Source organism: Temnothorax americanus, unplaced genomic scaffold, assembly GCF_048541705.1.
Source record: "Temnothorax americanus isolate GAGA-0224 unplaced genomic scaffold, ASM4854170v1 Scaffold3, whole genome shotgun sequence".
Lineage (NCBI taxonomy): Eukaryota > Metazoa > Arthropoda > Insecta > Hymenoptera > Formicidae > Temnothorax > Temnothorax americanus.
This window is the reverse complement of record NW_027509442.1, coordinates 7,933,762-7,958,279: the sequence shown is the minus strand read 5'-3', so window position 1 is coordinate 7,958,279 and position 24,518 is coordinate 7,933,762. Positions and strand designations below refer to the sequence as shown.

Sequence of the window (24,518 nt, the reverse complement as noted above, 5' to 3'; positions counted from 1 at the left end):
TTTTAAGCTTGTACCGTAGAAATATGGAAATACGGACTTTGAATAAGACGTTTGTGTGATAATATCAGGCCAAGAAAATGGATTTGAATTTAAACCGAACTTATATCGTAAGGAAACTGTTAGAAAATTTTGTTATTATATGTGAGAACTATTAGAAAACCGAAAAATCTTGAGCGGTCCACTGGACCGAAGCGTGGCGAGCTAGGGTTAATTTTAAATACTTTTTTGAAAGTTTACAAGCTCAATAAACTTTATCAACACTAATTTTCACATTTTAAACATTTGACTTTCTAATAGAAGGTTCGTAAGATGTTGCTTTTTCTCCGATTATCGATACATAACACGGATGTCCCGAATGTCCCGGATGTACGGATAACCTTGTATATAAAGAAATTTATCTCTATATGAATAACATTGCACGAGATCAAGGTTTTCGATTAAAAAGCACGGCGCGTTCTAAATCTGTCACTTGTTTCCCTCTCTTTAAGCATTTCTTTTATAAATCCCCTACGCGCGTATTGACTTTATTTATTATTTAGAACGTACACGTCAGATTTGAAATCCATTTGGATATATACTATTTCATTTCTGGAGAGCGAACGATTCATTGTGTTCGTCGCAATTACTCATATCGCTTCTCGACGGAAGCTGCGAAGTGGATATTATTATATAGATAAGAATATAGAGGAATATGCACAAGTCAATGGACAAAGGCCTAGTTTTCAAGATAGAAAACGCATTATTGTTTGATACAACGTTCCGTTAATTTTTCAATTCTTACTTTCCGAAGAGAAGCAGGGATAATTTGTTTGTATTACGCGCGGACGATTCGCTTTGAAAGTAGAAGAGCGGTTTTCGTCTATATGGATCTCCCAACGAAGTACAAACGCAAACTAACTGGAATTTTTATCAATATATTAGCGAGACTTTCAAAACTGAAGCTTTGCAACCGCAGGATTTCCTACTGGTTTCCACGTGTACTTCTTTCATGGCTTTACGCTAACGCGTTGTCGTTATTATGTTGGATTCGCATAGCGAAATTTGGCATCGTGCCGAGAAAGACTCAAAGGTAATCGCGATCACGTGATTAATCAGTATGAAGCGCCACGCGAAACTCATGCATGTATAAGCTGTTATTATTGCTTGCTTTTTGCGCGATGGCGATGTTTGCGCGGTACGTAGCTCGCCATCGCGCCGATCGCGCCAACTATTAAAGCCTCGAAACGTCTTGCGCACTCTTGACTCTTATCCGAGCGCATCAAGAGGTAAGTAATGAGATTTATGAGATACGCAGCTGCTTCGCGTGATTTGTGCGATTCGAGGTGATTCGAGTCACGGCGGGTCACCGGTCACCGGATTAATATTAATAACAGCCGGGCGCCGCTAGGGGCGCTCGCAGCGGCGCGGCGTGGCGGGGTTGGCCGACAGCCGAGTGAGCCGAGCGTGGCCGAGCGCGGCCGAGCGCGGCGATTGACGTTGACGAACGCGGGCAGAGCGGGAGCGGGCAGCGGCAGCACCGCGCACCGCAGCAGCAGTCGTGCTGAGTCTGCTGAGTCGTGCCTGGTGCCAGGTCGTGGTCGTGGCCAGTCGTGAGTCGCGGTGAGTCGTGAGCAGTTGGCGATCGGCAATATCGGCATTGTCGGCAGTGACGCTCGAGCAGTGTGGTCGATCGTTCGCAAGACGGAGGACGGAGTCGAGGTCCATCGAAGGAGGCCCGAAGGTGTTTCCGCGTGCGATGTTCGCCTTGTGATACGTCGCGCGTATCCGGCAGAGCTCGAGCGAGATTGAGCGGGGCCAAACGCCAAACGCCACGCGATGCACAGGACTAGTTTAACGAGCGCGGCCGCGGCCGCGGCCGTCCATCGGACTTTGATAGGCGCGTCCGTGACGCGCAACGACGTTCTTCGGTCTCTGTTGCTGTTTCTGCTGACCTTGTCCAGCCTCGCGAGTCCGGTGAGTAATCCGCGTTCCGCGTACAAGGTACGCGACGACGGTCAAGTCAGGTGTCAGGTATATGCGTCGCGTATCCTTTTTGCGACGCTCGTGCTCCACGCGCGACGCGCGTGCGTCGCGTCAACGCTCTCGTTCTCTCTCTCTTTCCCGCTTCCCGTTCCCTCGTCTCTCCCGTCTCTCGCACGGGTGACGGGAGTACGAAGCAGCACACACACGCGCACACACCACGATGTATGTACATCTTTCCCTACCTGTCTCTATTCTATACCGTGCTAACTGCCGTACACTGTCCACACCCCAGCAAAGTAGGATCGACGGGGCGCTTACGCGACGCGTGACGTCACCTCGGCTGATCGCCGTGAAAGCCTATAACTGCCTTTCCCGTCTTCCGAGAAATTCGATTCGACTCGTTCCTGCGGAGCGCGGACTTTCGACCGCCGTCCAAACTCCGAGAAAAGCCTGGAAAAGCCAGGTGTCTTGAATAACAACGCGCGCAACATGTTTTCGCGTTTGTGGGTCGAGGCCAGTCGAGGCCGACGAGAAATGTTTTTGACAGGCTGATTTCGCGAGCTAGCCAACGAGCCAACTTGCATCCTCGTATCCGTCAACGAGACAAATATTCTAGAATAGCTTTTGCCCGTTTATGTCGCGACTCGCGACCTCCGTTAATTTACGCGCGCGCGCGCGCGTTTCCCGTTTTTAGATCCTTCGCCAACATGTAGGTATTTGTAATACCGAGGAAAGAAAGTCGGTTCGTTTTCGCTAAACGACGATAGCGATAGTTGTTGACCATTTATACCATCGAACAAAGAATGTAGGATTGCGAAGCACACGCACACACGAAGCATCTCTATATATCTACGTCACGCAACAACTGTGTTCCATTTAGCTTTATCTATATTTTCTTGTTTAAAATATAAGATGACTATGCGTATACATATATAAAAGTGCACTTTGAAAATAATAAGGGAAAAGAAAGAATAAATATATTGAGTCTATATATATATATACCTATAGATATTTAATTAATTAACGCAAAACTGATAGAACCATGTCTGTGCTTGTGAAAAGTGTAAGAGAGAACAGACGTAATTTGATACAATTTATTTTTTTCTATACAATTATTTTCTGTACCTCAAAACGAAAGAGAGAGAGATTGAGCTTTTATCTCTTCAGTTGTAATATACTTTTTGGACTACGGATTTTAGACTTAAACTAGTTCGTACTCTTTTTTTTTTTATTATAAAATACGTCAGAATTCCACGAATTTTAGTTCTAAATCAGATGGTAGAAATTTATTAGGTTTTTTTAAGAAGTATACCTATACGACCGCTCGCTACGTCTGCTTAATTAACGAGTTCAGATACATAAATAATTGTTATTTATTAAGTGTAATATTATGTATATCGTGCCACGTTCTCGCGTCGAGAGTCGTTACCCTGATTTCTCAGCGCGGTTGTCTGTTCGCGTCGCGACGGGAAAGAGTTAACGAGTGCAGCTAGAAACAAGGCTATTGTTAATGCCAGTAATTCTGCTTAAAGATTCCGTCTTACGTCATGGTATATCTACTTGAGACTCGAGACTTATCTAGATGCATTTAATTGCAATGTGATAACGTGTAAATAGAATAAATATTAAAGAATTGTTTTTGATGTAATAGATATAATAGATATTATTTCCTACCGTTCTTCGCATCAGACGTCTCGTCAGTTAGATTTTCATATGCGCACGCATGACAGAAGTTAAATTATCCGTGAAATATGCTATGCCTGCGAATGGAAGTTTTTTCGCTAGGTTGTTAAAATCCGATAAGATTGTGTAACGTGCGCGTTTTTTTTTCTTTTCGTGTTTTATCACGAAATATTTGTAAAAACGATTGAAAACGTTCTACGGTTCGTGCCGGGCATAATCCAAAGTATAACGCCCATTGCGTGACTTATACCTCCTTATAAACGGGTGACTCATATACGAAGAGCTGATACCGAACGTATATATAGTTTCTCGTGTAATATATCGCTCATTTATTGCTGTAACGATAACGTACGTCAAAAAATTAAGTTTTCCAGTAAATGAGTTTGAATGTTTTGAATTATTAAAATTTGATATAATATTATTTTCTAATACATCGTTCGGTGTACGAATTGATTGTAGAGAACGAAATGTATCTAGCTACATATTAGAGGAATAAAAGTATCCAACTACATTACGTTAGCTCTTCATTTAGTTTGTTGAATTCTTTAAGCCGTTTTTTGCAAACGCGTAAAAAAATGATAATTTTTTTTAGTTATATCGTTGTTGTAGCCACGCGAAATAGAGACCTTCCAGGGAAGATTCCTAATGTGAAATTAACAAGAGCGCTGTCTTACACTCTCATGCGCGTAAGATAGCGCCCTTGCTCATATCGCTTATCTAACCCTATCTTTCTTTTCTTTCTTCTTCTAACAGACGTTATAACTTGTAACAGAAATAAATTCAAACGAATATTTGTTTTAAATAAAATATAAAACGTCGTAACCAGAAGAGAGAATAAATATGTCTCTCGCGGAAGTAAACGATACGTCTAATAAATTAATATACTACTTGAATAAACTTGGAATTAATTTGGAACGATCGAGTACGTGTTTTAGACAATATTATTACCATTGCTAGTCGTGGTGTACCTCGCTGTATATAGAAATATCATTTATAATGAGAAACGAAATATATATCATTCCTTTGTTAAAGTTCTTTATTCGATCGTGTGTTTTATATTAGGTGAATTAAATCATTAATTCAGCTCGTTGACTCTTATAAATCTCATCAGACTTTAATGCGCGGGTCATGAAGAACTCGCGTAGGAACGGCCTTATGTGTATAATACTCTATATATTCTTATATAGTATGCCTGCATGAGCGTGGCCAGTAAAATTTGACACCCATCGACGACGACGATATTTAATCCGTTACAGATACTAATACACGTTAGTAATACGTTAGATACGGTAACATGAGAAAAATATCTTACGTCGCAACGAGTTCAAGCTACGTCTATCGCGCGCGCTGTTTTGTTTCGCGAAAGAGTAGATTATTTAATGAAAGTCTAAACATGTTTATATTTCCAAACAGGTTGTCAGTCAAGAAAATGATCGTTGTATATGGTATGGAGTATGTTACACGGATGCAGCTATGCACAAAAAGTATTGTCCTTACGATGGACCACCGAAGCCATTGGCGTCTGAAGGGCAAAAATTGTTGGCTAAGCATTGTCCACATTTGTTGGTGGATGACGGCAAAGGAATTAATACCTGCTGCGATACGACTCAGCTTGCTACGTTAGACTCAAATATCAAGCTTGCGTCAAATTTTCTAAAAAGATGCCCTAGTTGCTTAGATAATTTAGTGAAACATTTTTGCGATTTTACATGCGCTGTTAACCAAAGCAAATTTATCAACATTACGGAGAAAGGCGAAGCAAATGGTACGTATTATATTTCATCATTTAATATGTTTAAGATTTAATATTTTATGTTTATAACATTTTGATACGCCGTTCACTATTTTGAATCTCTTTCCAGGTGTAGAATATATTAACGGGATAGCGATATACGTGACAAATAAATATCTTGACGGCACGTTTAACTCGTGTAATAAGGTGTCAGTGCCGAGTACGGGGCAGTTAGCATTGGATTTAATGTGCGGAGAGTGGGGTGCAAGTAGATGTACTCCTTTGAAATGGTTTCACTATATGGGTGATGCGGAGAATAATGTTTACGTACCTTTCCAAATCACATATGTGAATACTGACAAACCTGTCGGATCATTTGTGCCATTAGACCCTCCAATCACACCATGCAGTACGGCGCTAAACGTTAGTATTATTTTTTTAATAGAATTTTTTTTATCTCAGAAATGTATATGCGTATAAAATATACAACGTTAACTTTCCGCGTGAACACGACGTACAAAAATGTATGTCGCACGAATGCTCTTTTAAATCTATAAACGTCATTGACAGCGTAAAACTTTTTAATAAAACAAGTGTATAGCGCAAAGTGCATACGGCATTCCGTACCTACACATATTTCTCCTATAAGAATCTGTCAAGTACTGATAAATCACTTTTTTCTTTGCTTCACACACGAGTTTTCTGAACGACTCTTACTTTGCGTTATACATGACAAATGTAATGAATAAGTAACAGAAAAAGAACAAGACTGTGAGTGGTTAGATTTTTTGCTGATTAATGCACACACAATCATACTTTTTATCAGTCTGCAATTTAATGGTAGTCAAAAGCAGGTGATCAAGAATAACGAGTTCTTAACAACTCATGTAATATTCATGAGAGTTAAGATAAATAGATTAGTTTATTTTATATTTCCACGGAATTATAATATATAATATTTTATTTATTTAATTTTTGTAATAAAGCATATGCATGATTAAAATTAATATATATAAGATATACTTTTTTATGTGTATGTACTATAGGATCCAAAAGTTGAAAATCTAAATATAATTTGCCTATTATTTCATATACGAAAAAAATGTTGGACTTTGTTTCAAAAAATAAATATGATGCGATAAAACGTTCTTCAAAATTATTGTTTTTAAAATTATAAATATGCTATTTTAAAATGGAAAAGGAATATATTTTTCTTACATCGAATGACACTAAAATGAAAAATCATCCAAGTTGTTTAAAACGTGATGCGTTAGACGTGTTTAGGACATTTTAAATTGTATATTATATACAATATTTTTAGTATTATTTAATTTAAAAGCATTCTGTATTGAGACTGCGTTCCGATATTTACTGCAAATACTGACGTATATTATAGATTTTCAGTACTGACGGTGAATATCGGACCACTCTATTATTGTCATTCAGTAAAAAAGAGATTCAAAGAGCATCTATGTAAATTGTTTTTTTTTTTTATTATAAGACACGAATGAAATATGCAAACAAGACGGTATAACAAAAGAGATTGATGATTACAAAAATTTATGTTTTAACTTTTTTATAGAAAAATACTCCAGCTTGCAGTTGCGTCGATTGTGAACAAAGTTGTCCAGTACCACCACCGATGCCTCCACTACCAAAACCGTTCTCAATATTTGGTTACGATGGTTACGAAGTTATAATGACAATTATTTTTATATGTGGCACCTGCCTTTTCCTTCTGTTAATGATGTGTTTCAGTCATAGGAAGCGTATAGGTAAGAAATTTAACCCTGTTTGTGCATTTCAAAAGTATATATTCTTTAAATATGTATAGGGAGGTCCATTATAATCTTTATTATTTAAAATATCTCTACTTAATATATATATCTTTTTGCTCTTAAGAATAGGAAAGAAAATGTCTAAAGACAAGATTATTCCGTTTGGCATATATTATCTTTCTCAATTTTTTTCGAAATTTTAAAATTATTTTATAATTATTTTTTTTACACAATGTTATAATTAACTTGATAAATTTGCAATGTAAATTTATACAACTTTAAATGACTTTGAAAATTTGCATTTACATCACGTTCAACATTTTTCATAGATGAAGGATATTTCTTGTCATTAAAGATTATCTTTTATTATAAACAATATAGGATTTATAATGCACGGTCTGAAGAAGCACTCACGTACTATTGTTGGTATTACAACTGATGCTTGAAATACGTGCTTTAGACTTGCAGACTATTCTTAAAAACACAAAGAGATATTTCAGATGATAAAAATAAATTAATTATCCTACAACATGATTAAAACATTTTAAAAATTATTACTAAATATTGCAACAAATTAAGGAAATGGAAAATGCATGTGTCTTTTTCACGTGAAGCTATTTTTTTTTTAATTATATTTTGCATATACGTTATTAAACATGTTGACTAATTGTAGTTGTAATGTTAACTTGGGTTATTATTATTATTAATTATCTCTTAGTGACGATATAAATCAAGTGTGGAAGTGTAGTGAAAAGTTGATTATATGATTAATTTATTCTAACGATTCTTGGATGTTTTTTATTGCTGGAATTTTTTTTGGTTTTTTGGTGAGATTTTTTTTCTTGCACTTGATTTATTTCATTTGAACGTTCGAAAGACATGTATAATAACACCGTGAAATCTTGGTTTCTTATTTACAAATACGTTAAAAAACAAACATTATTTTTGTGAAAAGTATCAAGAGACGTATTGAATGATAATACGTATTATTGTTCCATCTACAGTTTCGCAAATATAGTTGTATTTTTTAAATTAATATAAAGATAATCATGTTTACACATACATAAAGCTATACAAAATCTTCAAGATTAGAAGAAAATAATCTCTTAAATAACCTTTTATAACGATGGTATGTTTACACTTTAGTTTATGAAACATTCGCTGCACACGTTCTTATAGAATATTTTTCTTACAAGTCTGTTATTGTTAACATTTGCACTACTTTTTACTTTTTTTTGTTACTTTATGAATTAACGCATATGTAATATTATCGTGGTATCATTTAGGTTGTATCAAGTGTGACTCAAATAACTTTTGTCGTGTGCGGAACGAGTTTTTACTTTGTTATGTCAACTATTTGAAGCACATATGATTTTCATATAATACTTGAGTATATCATACAAATGAGTACAGACTATAGGTTGTGTATGTATGGTGTGCGCATATGTATAGTTGCACGAGGAGAGGAGGTAGGAAGACAGGTGGGTAGACGGCTAGCTGCCGGATTACACCCAGGAGATGGTGCTCGTATTGCCCTTGCCGCTGACCAAGAAGACAGTCCACTTCAGTCTAAGCGTTCTAGTAGGTTTTTTCGATTCTAAAGAGCTTCGATGTATTCGTCATTACTGTTTTAGCTTTTCTGTTGCTTCATAGCTTTTCTGTCTTTCGCTTTATTTTCAGCCTTTGCTGATTATGCCTGCCAGGATGTCAATTGCGTATTAGACAAATTTTCCCACTTATTTTCCCAATTGTCTACATTTGGATTTATTAAATGTTCTGTTTATAGCGTTAAGCTGTACATAACTTATATTTCTTTTGCAATGCAATTTACATGATAAATTATGATACGTAACTATACAATTGCACTAAAAGTCTAAATGCTTAAGAGTGACGCTTGAAAAAAAAAGTTTGCATTTTATATAATTATAGTAAAAAATTCATAAAATGCATGAACTTGACGAGATATATTCGGATAATCTATTACATTGCATAACAATTTCATTATGATTTGTATATGATATAAATACTCTTTTTTTCATAAATAACTTTAAGAATATTTTTATAAAGAAGTTTCATAAGGAAGTATAGATTTTCTTAAAAAATCTCTATAATTGAAAATATTTATATAAATGTATTTTTCTGCTCACAAAAATTGTGTTGTATAAGTATTTCATATGTTTTGTGTTTTAATGTTGCGTTTAAATTTTATATACATACATATATATATATGTATGTATATATATATATATATATATATAAAATATATATATATGCACACACACGCGCGCGCGCGCGCGCGCGCGCGCACACACACACACACGCACATACACACACACAATACTTAATATTTTGCATGTTTGGTACAAAATGTTACGTGTATGTGATAGGCGGCACTGCTTTAAATAGATAATTTTAAGATGAGGAAAATGTGCCGTATATAAGCTTAATCAAGAAAAAATTCCCCATAATAGCGTTGGAAAATAATTTCTGTGAAAAATGAATTATAAAGCGCAATGAAGCTTTATTGTCTAATATTTTGTATATGTACATGTCACTTCATGTGCAAGATATGGCACATTCAAATAGAAGATCCCTATAATTTTTGGAAATTATCAAAATAAAAATTTAAAGCACTTTAAGCACAAATTATATTTTATTATTTCTTGTAAAATTAATGAAATGAAATCTTTAATATTATTGAGGAGACTTCTTTATATTTTAACATTTATAATTAGTCGTAACTATTCTAAATTGTACATATTCTATATTACTGTTAAATGTTAAACGTCATTTTCTTGTAAGTTAACAAGATTAGTAATTTCAGTAATGTAAAAAAATTTTAATTTGTTGTGTATTTTTAAGTAAAGTTAATTAATTAAAGAATTATATTTATATATATAAGAAATTTAACTTTTTTAAATGTAATATTGTCTCAACATTGTTAATTATAATTATGTTTAAGGCACTGTACTTTTTATTATTGTTAATCTCGTAAAGATTACTTATTTTAGGAACATTTTAACGTTTTTTATAGAATATTTTTATACTGTCTTGTATAAGAAATTATTAGTTACTTATAGCATTATTATATTCATTATGGATGATAGAATGTTAATTGTTTACAGCACGTGCACTCAAGATTGCTTAAACCGCATAATGGTGCTTAATTGGAATTTATAAGTTTTGAAAATTTATTATACTTTATATAAATGTTTTTAGGTGTCATATCTAGCGATGAGTTGCCAGCTGAATTTGACGAAGAACAATCCACGTTTATTGAGAAGCTTGGAGCAAATACTGACAAATTTTTGCAAGAATTCTTCTGCAAGTGGGGAACAGGTAAGTAAAATAGTTAATTTTTTTACATTTTGTGATATAGTTTACACAAAATTCGATTATAATATTGCTCTATATTTGCTTACAACGACTAATATTCTTTTGTAGTTTGCGCTTCTCGACCTTGGTTAATACTTTTCCTTGGCTTTCTATTGATTGTTGCCTTGGGACATGGCATAAAATACATGCAAATTACTACAGATCCTGTGGAATTATGGGCATCCCCGCATTCCCGATCGCGCGTCGAAAGGGAATATTTCGATAAACATTTTGAACCCTTTTATCGAACTGAACAAATTATTATTACTTCCGTTGGCTTACCGAATGTATGTATTACAGAAATATATTAGACTATTATCTTTGCATAGAGAACAAGTTATATTCTTAATACATATTTTACGAAATAAGAAAAGCGCTACTGTAATTGTTTTTTTATTATTCTGTATGTATAATTGTCTAATATTAATTACAGATCGTACACAAGACCTCTGATGGCCCAATTGTATTTGGTCCTGTGTTTAATAACACTTTTCTAAAAACAGTCTTTGAATTGCAAGAAGGTATTAAGAGTATAATTACTCCTAACAACTATACATTAGCGAATATATGTTTTGCTCCTTTAACTGGACCATTTACTGGTCCGACGACTGTTTCGCAATGCGCTATTCAAAGTATTTGGGGTTACTGGCAAGACGATTTAGAAAAGTTTGAAGATTCAGACGAAGAAGGGAATTACACAGTGAACTATTTGGACCACTTCAGAGTTTGCTCGCAGTAAGTGATGGAAGCAAAAAAAATTGTATATTTAATGTAATATTTATTTATTTAAACTCCTGTTTCTTGAACTATGCGAGTTCTCGAATCAAGTTACTCATACAAGTTTACCTCATATTCCTTCACTGACAACCTTAAACTCTTCAATCAATCTTGTATGTACAAAGTTCACAGGCATGACGTGTGCGAGAGTCGAACGCACCGACTATGAGTCGATTCGTCTCACACAGAACTACGCGTCATCCCATATTTATTTATTTATATTTATTATATTATATATAGAAATAAAATATAAGCAAAATAACAAAAATCATAGAGACACACATAAAAGTAATAAAATTTGAAAATGTAATATGTTTATATATATATATATATATATATATATATGAAGAATTTATATTATTATTAGAAAGAAAACTATGTATTCTAATGATAGGATCTACTTTAGATAATTTTTTTTATATTGATATAAAAAAGTGAAAAATTACGATATGAACTTGACACTTTTAAGATCAATTTTTTAAAAAATATAACAAAAGTTGATGAGAATTACTGTTGATATGTTATAATAAATATCAAGTATCTGGGAAATATAAGTGTAATATCTCTTGAGATATATATATATATATATATATATATATATATATATTACGTTTATGTATTTTTCTTTCAGAAATGCATATAATCCTGAATGCCTCGCACTTTATGGCGGTCCTGTAGAGCCAGCAATTGCAGTAGGTGGATTTTTGTCTCCGGGGCAAGATCTTCACAATCCACCATATGAAAAGGCAACTGCTATAATCCTTACTTTTCTCGTAAACAATTATCACAACAAAGCCAAGTTGTTACCCGCTATGGAATGGGAAGAAAGGTAAATTTACGCGGCAAATTCGAAATCTTATCTTATAGATTATATTTCATTTATATCCAAATTTCAGCTATATCAACTTTATGAAAAATTGGACGGCAACAAGAAAACCGGCATTTATGAACATAGCGTTTACGTCCGAACGTTCTATCGAGGATGAACTGAATCGTGAATCTCAATCGGACATTGTAACCATTCTGGTATCATATATCATTATGTTTGGATATATTGCGGTGTCTCTTGGCCAAATTAGATCGTGTTCCCGTCTTTTGGTGAGAATCTTATGCCACGTGCTTTCTTTTCCTTTCGCATCTTATTTAATATTACTAATATTTTAATATATAATCAATTTACATTTTAGCACGATTCTAAGATTACTCTTGGACTTGGAGGTGTACTTATAGTGTTGGCGTCTGTGATTTGTTCGGTTGGATTGTTCGGTTTTATTGGTATACCAGCTACACTAATCATCATTGAGGTCATTCCATTCTTGGTGCTGGCAGTCGGAGTAGATAATATTTTTATTCTCGTTCAAACTCATCAGAGAGAAGGCAGACGCCCGAATGAATCGATCCCGGAACATATCGGTCGTACATTAGGTCAAGTTGGTCCTAGTATGTTACTCACAAGTGTGTCGGAAAGCTGTTGTTTCTTCCTTGGTATGTGTCAGCATAAGATATTGTAAACATACACGAAAATTGTATGCGACGAAGTTGTTGCAATTAATATTTCTTTTTGTCTACAGGTGGCCTCTCTGATATGCCTGCCGTGAAAGCGTTTGCCCTCTATGCTGGAATGGCATTATTAGTAGATTTCATATTACAAATCACATGTTTTGTCAGTCTTTTAGCACTTGACACAATTCGGCACGCGGTATGTTTTATACAAGACAATTTATGTTAATACTTTAATTATTCTAATCCATTCAACGTTTTTTTTTGTCAACAAGACTTTGTAGTGATTTAACTTTTATTGCAATTTTATAAGAGAGATCCTTTTCTCTCCCTCTCTTTCTCGCTCACGTAAATTTTACATATTCACATATTCATGATCACACTAAATGATCAAGATATCTTTTTATGATTTTAGAATAATAGGCTAGATGTATGTTGCTTTATTCGCTCCAAGCGAGATGATGGGGAAGAAGTGGTAGATGGAGTACTGTATAAAATTTTCAAAGTTGGATACGTCCCATTATTGCTGCAAAAATGGGTTCGCGCAATTGTGATGGTTGTGTTTTTCGGTTGGCTCTGCAGCAGTATTGCCGTAATACCGCATATCGAAATTGGCCTAGATCAGGAACTTTCTATGCCCGAAGATAGTTTTGTGCTTAAATATTTCCAGGTATGTAATCGATAAAGCAAAAATATCAAGCTGAATACGAATTATAAAAAATTATACAAAAATTGAAATTTTTGCTTTTTTCAGTTCTTGAATAATTACTTATCTATCGGGCCGCCAATGTATTTTGTTGTTAAAGATGGCCTAAATTATTCAGATACGAAAATGCAAAACTTAGTGTGCGGTGGACAGTATTGTAATAGCGATTCAGTGTCGACGCAAATATTTAGTGCATCTAAACAACCAAATAGGTATATTGCTATAAGAAACAGAAAATTTCACGAATAAATCTAATTTCATGTTTACGTGTCTTTAGATTTTACTGAAAAATATTATCAATTTTTTTCTCTTTTTTTTAATAGAACTTACATAGCTAAGCCTGCTTCATCTTGGATGGATGATTATATCGATTGGTCGGGATTATACGGTTGTTGCAGATATTTTCCTACGAACAATTCATTTTGTCCGCATACCGGTACGTATTTTTCTTTAAGAAATTGATATAATCACGTATGTTATATTTTCCTATTTTAATCGAGTTATTTTTCACATATTTTTGGATTGCAGATCGGCACTGTTCTCTTTGTAATGCCACTTTGAACGAATACAACAGACCAGTGCCCGTTGACTTCAACAAATATGTATCGTTCTTCCTACAAGACAATCCCGACGAGACATGTGCTAAAGGGGGTCATGCAGCTTACGGACATGGTGTGAATTACATTACCGATCCTAACACGGGAATGTCGACAGTCGGTGCTTCTTATTTCATGGCTTATCACACTATTCTCAAGACATCGGCCGATTATTATGAATCGATGAGAGCAGCCAGAGTAGTGGCGGCGAATATTACAAACATGCTCAACTGTAACTTGAGAAGGCTCAGTAAAAACACTACCGTAGAAGTTTTTCCCTACAGTGTTTTCTATGTATTTTACGAGCAGTATCTGACTATGTGGCCCGACACGTTGCAGAGCATAGGAATCTCATTGCTTGCTATATTTGTGGTTACTTTCTTGCTAATGGGTTTGGATATCTTCTCATCACTTGTGGTTCTAATTACAATCACAATGATCGTCGTTAATATTGGTGGTTTAATGTATTGGTGGCATATAACTTTGAATGCAGTATCTCTGGTGAATCTTGTCATGGTAAGTTGATTATTGCAAGAACAGTGGATTTTAGTACACATTGTTATATAAATCGATCTATTGGTATCTGGACATTTTTTATAGTTGTATATTTAAAAAAATTCAAGATGGGATATATATTATTAAATAGAATAATGAAATGTTTATATTATAAAAATTTGTTGATTTCTTTTCCATATTTTATTTTCAATTATTTTAAATTATTTCTGCTTATATTTTCAAGACATAAATATGTTTTTTTCGTTAATATTAAAATAAATGGATAACATTTCATATATTATTGCTATGAATGCTCTTTTTTTAAGGAACTTTATATCTCATTTGTGTAATTCAAATATATATTTATTATATAATTATATTTCTATGTTTTTATGATATTAATGTACTGCGAGAACAAAGAAAGTGACAAAAAAAATATAAAAATTAAATAAATACAGCTAAAAAGTAGTTCAGAAAAATCTACTATGTAACAGTTGTGGAAAATGTATCGTTCAATGTTGATTTTTATTATAGGCAGTTGGTATAGCCGTCGAGTTTTGCAGTCATCTGGTACATTCTTTCTCTGTGTCAGTTCAAGCAACTAGAGTTGAAAGAGTCGCAGATGCATTGACAAATATGGGAAGCTCAGTATTTAGCGGTATTACGCTGACAAAGTTTGGCGGTATTATAGTACTGGGCTTTGCAAAAAGTCAAATTTTCCAGGTTTGTCTTTGTTCTATTATAACATTAAATAGAACGCCAATTGTCTAATATTTAAATTATCAATCATTGCGATCAAGAAACATACTCGGCTTTTAGTTTAAAAGTAATTTGAAATATTAAAGTATTTATATTTATTGATTTTTTAATAGCAGCTTCTCTCGATCCTTTTAAAATGATTTTAAGTACTTGTAATATTATTATCAATCAATCATGATTATAACGTAGATAATTGGTGTTCTGTTTGTTCATATTTCAATTGTATAAAATTACTCGGAATTACTCAGCTAAGAGATATTTGCAGGTATTTTACTTCAGAATGTATTTGGGCATTGTACTATTTGGAGCGGCACATGGTCTCATCTTTTTGCCGGTACTGCTAAGTTATATAGGTAAGATAGTGTTGTCATAATTATGACAACTATTATATATACAATTTTTTGTTGGTATATCTACATGTATGCCAGAAAAGTCTATGTTACATTCTTCGGTAACTCAAGTCTTCTGATTCTCATCACATGCTTATCAGCATATACTATTTTGTATTTATTAAAGTTTATTCAACTGTGTGTTTGATGAGAAAATATAACTTTGAAAATATTTTGACGTGTTTTATATCGTTTTATGTATCTGAAAAATTATTGAAGATAAGGATAAATTTTCAAATTTTTAATATTTTCTGCGTGTAAAACATTTATTGAAATATGAGTTTCTGCATTTTGGACTGAGTTACAACATAACTCCCAAATATTTGATCTGAGACAAAATCTAGTTTTTTCTTTGTTTTTCTCTTTAATATATAATATTGGGATCTGGTAGACAAATTTTGATATTTTGGCTAAAAATGATTTTTTAATTTCTCTCTTTGAAAAATATGTTTTGTATATGTTTCCAAAATTTTAATAATTTTATATATTCAAATATATGTTGTTCACATGTATTATTAACACTTTATGTTGCATGAGGCATATTTTGTGTAAATTCAGATTTTATTGCTAGATACACTTGATAGTCTAGTCACTACAGTTTTAAAAAGCATTAGAAGCATTTTAACGCTTAGGAAGGAAATAGAATGGTTAAACAATCATTTTTATTTGGATTCACCAGTGTTATATTAATTAAAATTTCATTTTCATATCCCTATGTGTATTGCAAAAACCTTCAGCCTTTCATGTATGTAATTAATACGAGCAGCTTTTCAAATTCGACAAAGAGTAACAAATTGAAATATTTCTATGTCAAATTTCTTTACTAACGTCTGCGCTTAGTCTTCTTCATTGAGAAGAAACGTGTTCTTTAAATATACATTTTTTGAGTAATGCGGACTGGCACCATGGCCCCTGGTGGTTTTAGGCTCACCCATGAACAAAGAGAAATTGGCGAATCACAAGAGAGCGATGCATGGAAATCTGGACAACGTGCAAGAGACATCCTTGAATCATCGTGTAAGCAAACACAATTCTCCCACACCCACTACAACCACACCTACGTTCAAAGTGCTTGAATGTGACAGATAGGTATGCAGAGCATCTGAATATAAAAAAGGAACGTCCACGTTTTGACATGTGGTAAAATTTCTTAGTATTTTTTTCTTCTATGTCCAAAATCTGTCATCGTATTTTCGTGTTGTTTATTTTGCACAGATAGACTGAGTTTTCAAAGTACAATATTATTTAATATTGTCGATTTAACATTATCGTTATTTAGCACATGTGAATATGCATCCCCAGAAAGTGCAATTCTTTTTAATATTACAGATTATTGCTCTCTTATTTTGGATTTAAATATAATAGGTTGGGAGACTAAAATGATATTATATTTTTTCCCAATTTACATAAGTTTGTGAAACTATCTGATATGTTCTTTTTGTAAACCTATTTTAAAATCACAAGAGTCTCAAGCACGTTATTTTAATTTCATACACATATGCGAAAACTTTAAGAATTATTCAAAATATGTATTATATTATTATTTAAACATGTATATATAACTTTCAATTCATTTTAACATATTTTTAACATATATATAACATATATTTAACATATAATATTTACAATATTAAATAGTAAGAATTTGTACGATAAACAAATTCAAAAAGTATGTAATTGCACTTTTTGCGTCAATGTAGTGTTTTTCTCTTATTTTTAATTTAATTTATTTATATATGGAAGAAAATGTGTGTGTGTGTGTGTGCAATCTTCCAATCTCGAAGGTCAAAATTTAAAGAGAGTCTTGACAAAATTTTATAGGAAAATATTGCATTAACGCCGTCTTATGCATAACAAAATAATGCTGCTGATACGACAGTAAATAACATATGTATAACCTTGTTTAAATTATAAACGCGTATTCTCAGTCTAACCGATTCCACTATATTAGGGGTGCGTTCAGAAACATCACCCGATTGCTGAAAATCCTACAGCGTATGTTACGTGCACTATAGATTTTCGGCACTCGGGTGATGTTTCTAAACGCAGCCTAAATAGCTATAAGAATTTATTTTGTATTCATAACTTACAGTCTATATACAATCATATACGTGCATGCTTCGGTCTATATACATCCACCTATAATAAAATTAATGTGTAAAAAAATCAGATAGAAAAATTTTTATTAATAGATCAATCTTAATGTGCATATGAAGCTTCACTAAACTTGTATTCTAATGTTTTTTAGATTAATTTTATTAGAACGGAAGTTATGAACACCTAAAGCTAGACAAAGATTTATAATCACCCTGTATATTAGCTGACACTTTAATTTGAGTAACTTATTAATTGTGATCGTTAAGATTGTTCTAGTTATATCATGCATTTAAAGTTTGTATTCGAGATGTTTCTAACCATATTAATGAGTGTGGGATGGAAAAGCTTTTTAAAAACATGCTACGTTCACTTTATGATGTTAAATGATGAGTTATTTTTGTATATTATTCTAATTATTATTATACATGGTGTGCGAAGACTACGCCGACGGTCTTCAATACCTTAAAAAATGGGAGAAAGAAATCTAACAAAAATTGTGCGATATACAGAAGCAGTATTATAAAGCAGTAGGTAATCTATGTATTAAATTTCTGATATATTCTAATAGTAAATATTATTGTGCTTCACTAAACTTCTTAATTTTGACTAAATTACCAGTTAATATTTTGCAATATAGTAAATATTCAATAGATTCCTGTGTTTCTCTCTATAGATTCCTTAAATGTATATGACTGAATCACCAGTTAAGAGTTATAATATTGGAGTACATTCCAAAATATTTTTGTCACAAATGATCTTCATTAATGATCTTATGTCATAGGCTATTATATTTATTTTAATAGATGTTATTATAGAAAATAAACACAAAACTATAACATTTAATTTAAAAAAGTGCTTTTGATCTAGGAATTAATTTGATGCATTCTAGAATACAAGTGTTACCGCCATACGATGCTCTCTTGTGTACCATACAATTTTTGTTGAACAAATTTTTTTTAAATCTTACTTTTTCAGAAATATTAAAGATAATTATAGTTTTTACCTTACATATATGTTAGTGCCTTTATGCGTCATGTTTTTGTGCCTGTCACTATTTGGTTAATGCAATGTATCTTAATACATAAAAAAAAAATGTTGCTTTATCAGTATATTTTCTATAACGTAACCGTACATATATTGCATAGCATCATGCAATTACATATGTATTGCAACATATACAGAGTGAGTTTTGTTTCGTGTGCCAAACATCTCTGCCAATTATTTCAGAAAATATTGATTTCGTGGAAAAATGTTTCCGATATAAGTTGGAGGATTCAGAGGAGGCCAATAAACGATCTAAAGATTTTGGACCCTACCGGGCCCGACACGGGCCCTCTGAATCCTCCAACTTCTATCTGAAACATTTTTCCACGAAATCAATATTTTCTGAGATGGTTGGCAGAGATAATTGGCACACGAAATAAAACTCATCCTGTATAATCTCTGAGATTATGCATTGACCAATAATTGAATAGTTCTTTGTCGAATTTTGAAATCAAATTCCTAGTAAATATAGATTGATTTTATGCTGCTATAAAATTATTGATTACAGAGATATGAAAATCCAAAAATATTATCACTGGTGAAAAAGAAAAATGTGTAGAATAAGATCACACACATGTGGTGCTCACACATTGCAATTTTATCCTTTTTCCATATAATGTCACAAATTATTTTTAGATCTCATATATTAAAACTTTTTCAATATATATCTTTTATAGGGGTTAATCTGTTATTTAAGATAATCGTTGTATACTTTTTTAATGTCTTGCTCTAATTGTAAAAGATATCCGTGGTAGATATGAATATTGTATTTGTCAATATGACAACATAACAACTTTTCATCTATCGTATAATATTGTAAAAATATAATAAATATGAAATTAGTAGAAGATAATTTGACATGAATAACGAAGTATAATTAAAAACATTTTCAATCTGAGAGAGTTAAGTTAGATAGATAAATTACATAAATTACATAAAAAAATTGTCAAGAATACATGAATAAATTAAATAGTGAAAATGTTCATATAAATTTCTATAACATTTAAATCTATAACTCTCACGTTTTACAATTTTGAATTAAAACTTACATTTTTCTGCTGACTATATATGGATAAATATTATATATCATTTTTATCAAAATGTCATAATAAACGGCAATATATGAAAAACTCCTGTTAATGATTAAAATTTTAAAAATTTATTTTATAGTAAATTTATTTTGTAATTGCACGATTTTCAGTATATATTGGTAAATGCCAATATGTATTTTAATTTATAGTTAATTTGTGCTAATATCTAAAAAAAATAAGGGAAAAAATTGTTTTCTTCAAAGAGAGATTCTCGAAATTTTGTAATGTTATATGTGTTATATTTTGTAAATGCGTGTACATTATTTCGCCTACTTGAAGAAATGTTTGAAGATTTAGTATTATTTTTTACAAGAATGTGAGCATATTTGTAGTTGCATGAAATATTATATTGTGTTATATTTAATGAGTTGCTTCTCTTGTATATATCCTGTATATATAAATAGAAATAGAAATGTTACAGACACGTAGAAAATTATATGTACACAAAAAAAAGTCATAGGTATTGAGCAATGTTATCATACAACAGCACAATCTTAATCATACAATTTTAATGTAATCACACAGTGCGATGGGAGATTACGCTAGATGGGATAAATATTTAAGATGCTTAAAGTGTGCTTTTTTGTTATTTCAGGCGTGATGTCGCGCCGAGGGCGTAGAAGAGCCCGCGAACTCGCGAGCGGAAGTGAAGCTAGGCGTCACGAACGTGACAAGCCGGATTCTCCTCTACTCCAAAACGACAACTATCAACGCGCGTCCACTTCCTACGCCAGTGTGAACTCCATCGATGCGACTGATCACCATGTAATATTCTAACGAAGAATTAACCACCGATTTAATCGGATGCAATTTTTGTACTTAGAAGGACCGAAGTGAATCTATTAAATAAGTGTCAATAGAATCGTTTATCTTGAGCCATTGTGAACTGAGAGAGTTCTCTCTCTTTCACGAAATCTCTCCTCCGAAATATACAAAGTTTAAAACGAACTGTTTCTACGAAATTCTTCGAGACTGGTGAACATGTCCATCTACGTTCATATCTGGCATTATATTTTAGCGATAAATAAATTTGTATAGTTCTAAGTCTTCGTCATTTTTAGCATATTTATTTCGGGCAAGGCTTTCTTTTCTTTTTTAATGTAATATTATAGATTCTCACAGACTGTTCGAAATTAAAATATTTCGCACGTGCGAACGCTTAATCATATGCGTGATCGATTTTAAGTAGAATATAATTTATCTAGAGAATGAAGAATTTTTGTTTTCTTACTACTCATTAAACAAATTTATTGAGAATGGTGATGAAAACGTGACGGATATAAAATGCATTTTTTTTTGTTTAATGCATTTCTCAATTGACATGAATCTTTTTTTCTGATATCGATATCCAGTTATTACTTACATAATTATGACATTAAAATATTGACAGTTAAAACGATATTGAATTTATTAATGTATAAATTATCTAAGAGAGGTTGGTATCATTTGTAAAATAACCATTGCCGTGGTTTATTTTAGTGATAATATCAAAAATAATATTACACTTCAAGATTTCATATATTTGGAACTATGGTTAAATTAGTCATTAACTAAATATAATTGTTCTATATGCCGTCCATAGTCAGTATACAAGTTGAGTGATGCATGAAACGCATACAATCAATTTTGATAGTCGCAAATAGAGATGATATCTATATCAGGATTTAAGTTTTCAAGTCTTACAATAATCCATAAGTTCCATGGTGAAGCCATCCATCCAAGTCCAACAATTATTCTGAATCTTAACAGATCATTCGATTATCTTGCTACATCAGTACATCTGAAATTATTTTGGATTTTTCACACTGATTACCTTTGGCTTCAGATTACCTTTGTAAGAATTCCGTTAATGAATGTTCGATAATAAAAAATCATCAGAGAATTTATTACATACTAATTTATTACATACTAATCATTGGTATCATTACGCGTATGTGAATATATATTCTTGGCATAAATGGTATGAATGTTGTAAATCTTCACCATGTTACTTAAAGATTAAATTTCCGTCGTAAAATGTATAATTATCAGTATTGTTGGTTAGATTTAAGTATGTTTTGTCTATTTCTTAGGTAAATATCCTGCTTTATTACCAAGTTCCGATTTTATGACATGTTAAGATATTAAATTAAGGCCAGGCAAAGTAATAGTTTCCTTGTCGCTAGCTTACTATGGATCAATAGAGAACATTATTTCTAATTGTAAGATTCAAATATTTTTCACATTATTTTTATTATGCTGTTTTTTGAGATTATTTTTTGAAAACTTTAGCGATAATCCTCACAATTCGAGAGAGAATGTCCGATTTCTTTTCTATTCCATATAATTATTAGATGTTCAGGCAACATAAATATCTGAGAGACGTGTAAAGAGACGTAAAATATGAATCTTTAAGATGCTCTTTTAAATATCGTTTTGTTTCGTTTTGATTGGCTAAAATTTTGTGTTATTTGTATATAACTATTTTCAGGAGATAGCTGTTTCTCTGTTGCTTTTTATTAAAGCATTCGTTCTCTAACCCTACAATGCAGAAAATTAGGCAAGCTAATTTGTAAACAGGCTACATTGAAAACAGGCTACAAGAAGTACACATGAAAAATTGTACCATATTTCAATATAACGGAGAATGTATTTGTCTTTTTCATGAAAAAGAAGAATAAAGTAATGAAATTTGAAAACTTTATAAATATTATAAATGTATGGGTACACCTGAATGACTGGAAATAAATTGAGTTTGTTGTAGAAATTATAAAGTGGTAAATTACTTCAGCAGAAGCATCAAATCGAGCTCGAAAATAATCATCGATGGGATTAAGTCATTACTTAATTACGAAAATGAGGAAATAAACGCATGAATTATCTCTCTCTTTTACGCTAGAAGTTAAATAAATAAATTACATGAAACAACTAATACAAATATAGCTTAGAATCTCACGTAGCATGGATCATACATTAGTTTAAAAATGTCTAAGTTTCTTATTGCTACATGCAATAAAAGATTTAAAAAGCATTGCAGATAAAAAGCTCTATCACACGTTATATACTTATATAAATTGTACAAGAATTGATTTTGTGATCCTTAGTAAGCAAAAACCTCAAAGAAACGAACGACGAATCTTATCAATCCTAACAATCGACCTGTTCAAAATATACTTGTGTTATATTTGAATGATTAAAACTAATTGAGAGAATCGCAAAATATGTATTCAAGTACATTTTTCTTTGCTAAGCTTTGCAATCTCAGGCTTTGCTGACTGTATTCTATTATTCCAACAAGAAGTTTGATTACTGGTTGATTATTTAGGCACGAATTTATTATAATTTAGTCGAATATTTAGAATTATGTAAGGTTTTGGTCGAATGAAATAGAATGGAATAGTTTATATTACATTCAATTGCTAGGTTTCCAATGCGGAGTAGATTCGCTAATCTTATCGCATTAGTGCGCTTTGTCGACGTAAGTTCTTTATGAAATACGACGTTTTTGTTCGATGTATATGTAACAAATTTTGCAACAGTGTCTTTTGTTTGTATACATAACAAAAACTTTAGCGGGTAAATTAATCTCAATATGTTTTTCTAAATGCCTGATGCTTACTTCCTGTTTGAAAGAACTTATGGATTCGGAGCGTTTTATATAGAGTGTAACTTTTATACCAATCGTCAAGCAGTACATACAATTACAAAAGAAAGGAACTCGCTAGATACACACGAAGTTGTTAATATTTCTCAAGTTGTTATTGCGATGTATGTATTTGCGTGCAGATGAATGTATAAGACACGAAAAAGAGCGATGGCTGCGTTAAATGTTATAAATGGTATACAAAAAAATATGTCGTGAAATGTATGTACAAGTTTATTGTCTGGCAGACATACGCGTGTGTTCGATATACGTATGAAGCGATATCTTTCGTTAAATTAATGTATATTATACTGGTTTGTTCGAAGAGTACTAATCGTAAATGATCTTCGATTTACACTGCACTATGTATATGACGAAATGCATATCAATAGAAGCTTCGATATAAATATGAAATATTGTGAAGGAGTGAAAAAGTGTAAGCGTCAAATTAAATTATAATGTTATGATGGATAAACGGAAAATGAAAGAAAAGAAAACTCAGAGAAGCATCTCAAGTAGCATGCAAAGCGTATTGTGTGTTGTCACATAAATAGAAATAAATTTTCTCTTGTTTGTACCATATAATTGCATTATATTATTTTGTTCAATTATATTTCAGAAAATCTATATATACTGTTTATCGTAATTTGCAGTTTTGTGCTTACACAACACACGCACGCACGCACACACACACGCGCGCGCGCACACACACACACACACACACACACACACACACACACACACACACACACACACACACACACACACACACACATTATGATTTAAAAATTCTAATTATCGATCTGGAAATACATTATCACAGTTTTCAAGAAAAGGAATTATTCCAGAAAGACATGATTAATATATATTTCTTTATAGTCTGCATTCTGAATTTTTGTCATTGCTATATAA

General features: G+C 32.4%; 1 protein-coding gene across 5 annotated transcripts; it reads left to right on the top strand.

Annotated features, from left to right (window-relative positions):
- The first annotated feature begins 1,484 nt into the window (after positions 1 to 1,484).
- On the top strand, positions 1,485 to 24,235 carry Npc1a (Niemann-Pick type C-1a). 5 transcript variants are annotated; one of them, XR_013257765.1, is made up of 20 exons: positions 1,485 to 1,953; positions 5,059 to 5,410; positions 5,508 to 5,800; positions 6,960 to 7,152; positions 8,608 to 8,736; positions 10,375 to 10,494; positions 10,600 to 10,817; positions 10,964 to 11,265; positions 11,939 to 12,136; positions 12,204 to 12,405; positions 12,495 to 12,792; positions 12,879 to 13,006; positions 13,223 to 13,477; positions 13,562 to 13,725; positions 13,837 to 13,949; positions 14,042 to 14,625; positions 15,139 to 15,327; positions 15,629 to 15,716; positions 16,678 to 16,892; positions 20,580 to 20,697. XR_013257765.1 is itself a non-coding variant. In XM_077411573.1 (20 exons), exons 1-20 carry the CDS (start codon positions 1,816 to 1,818, stop codon positions 20,583 to 20,585), a joined length of 4,062 nt encoding a protein of 1,353 aa, XP_077267699.1. In that variant the 5' UTR covers positions 1,485 to 1,815; the 3' UTR covers positions 20,586 to 20,697. The 5 variants fall into 5 exon arrangements, 4 of the variants coding, with proteins under 4 accessions (XP_077267699.1, XP_077267698.1, XP_077267697.1 ...); XM_077411573.1 differs by having other exon boundaries at positions 16,678 to 16,769; XM_077411572.1 differs by having other exon boundaries at positions 16,678 to 16,841.
- The last annotated feature ends 283 nt before the right edge of the window (positions 24,236 to 24,518 follow it).

What these genes read in the sequence shown, in the direction of transcription:
- Npc1a (XM_077411571.1), top strand. Translation starts at nt 1,816, where the DNA reads ATGCACAGGACTAGTTTAACGAGCGCGGCCGCGGCCGCGGCCGTCCAT. An exon ending in CATGCAGTACGGCGCTAAAC is followed by an intron (nt 5,801 to 6,959) that starts GTTAGTATTATT and finishes ACTTTTTTATAG; the next exon opens with AAAAATACTCCAGCTTGCAG. An exon ending in CTTCCGTTGGCTTACCGAAT is followed by an intron (nt 10,818 to 10,963) that starts GTATGTATTACA and finishes TATTAATTACAG; the next exon opens with ATCGTACACAAGACCTCTGA.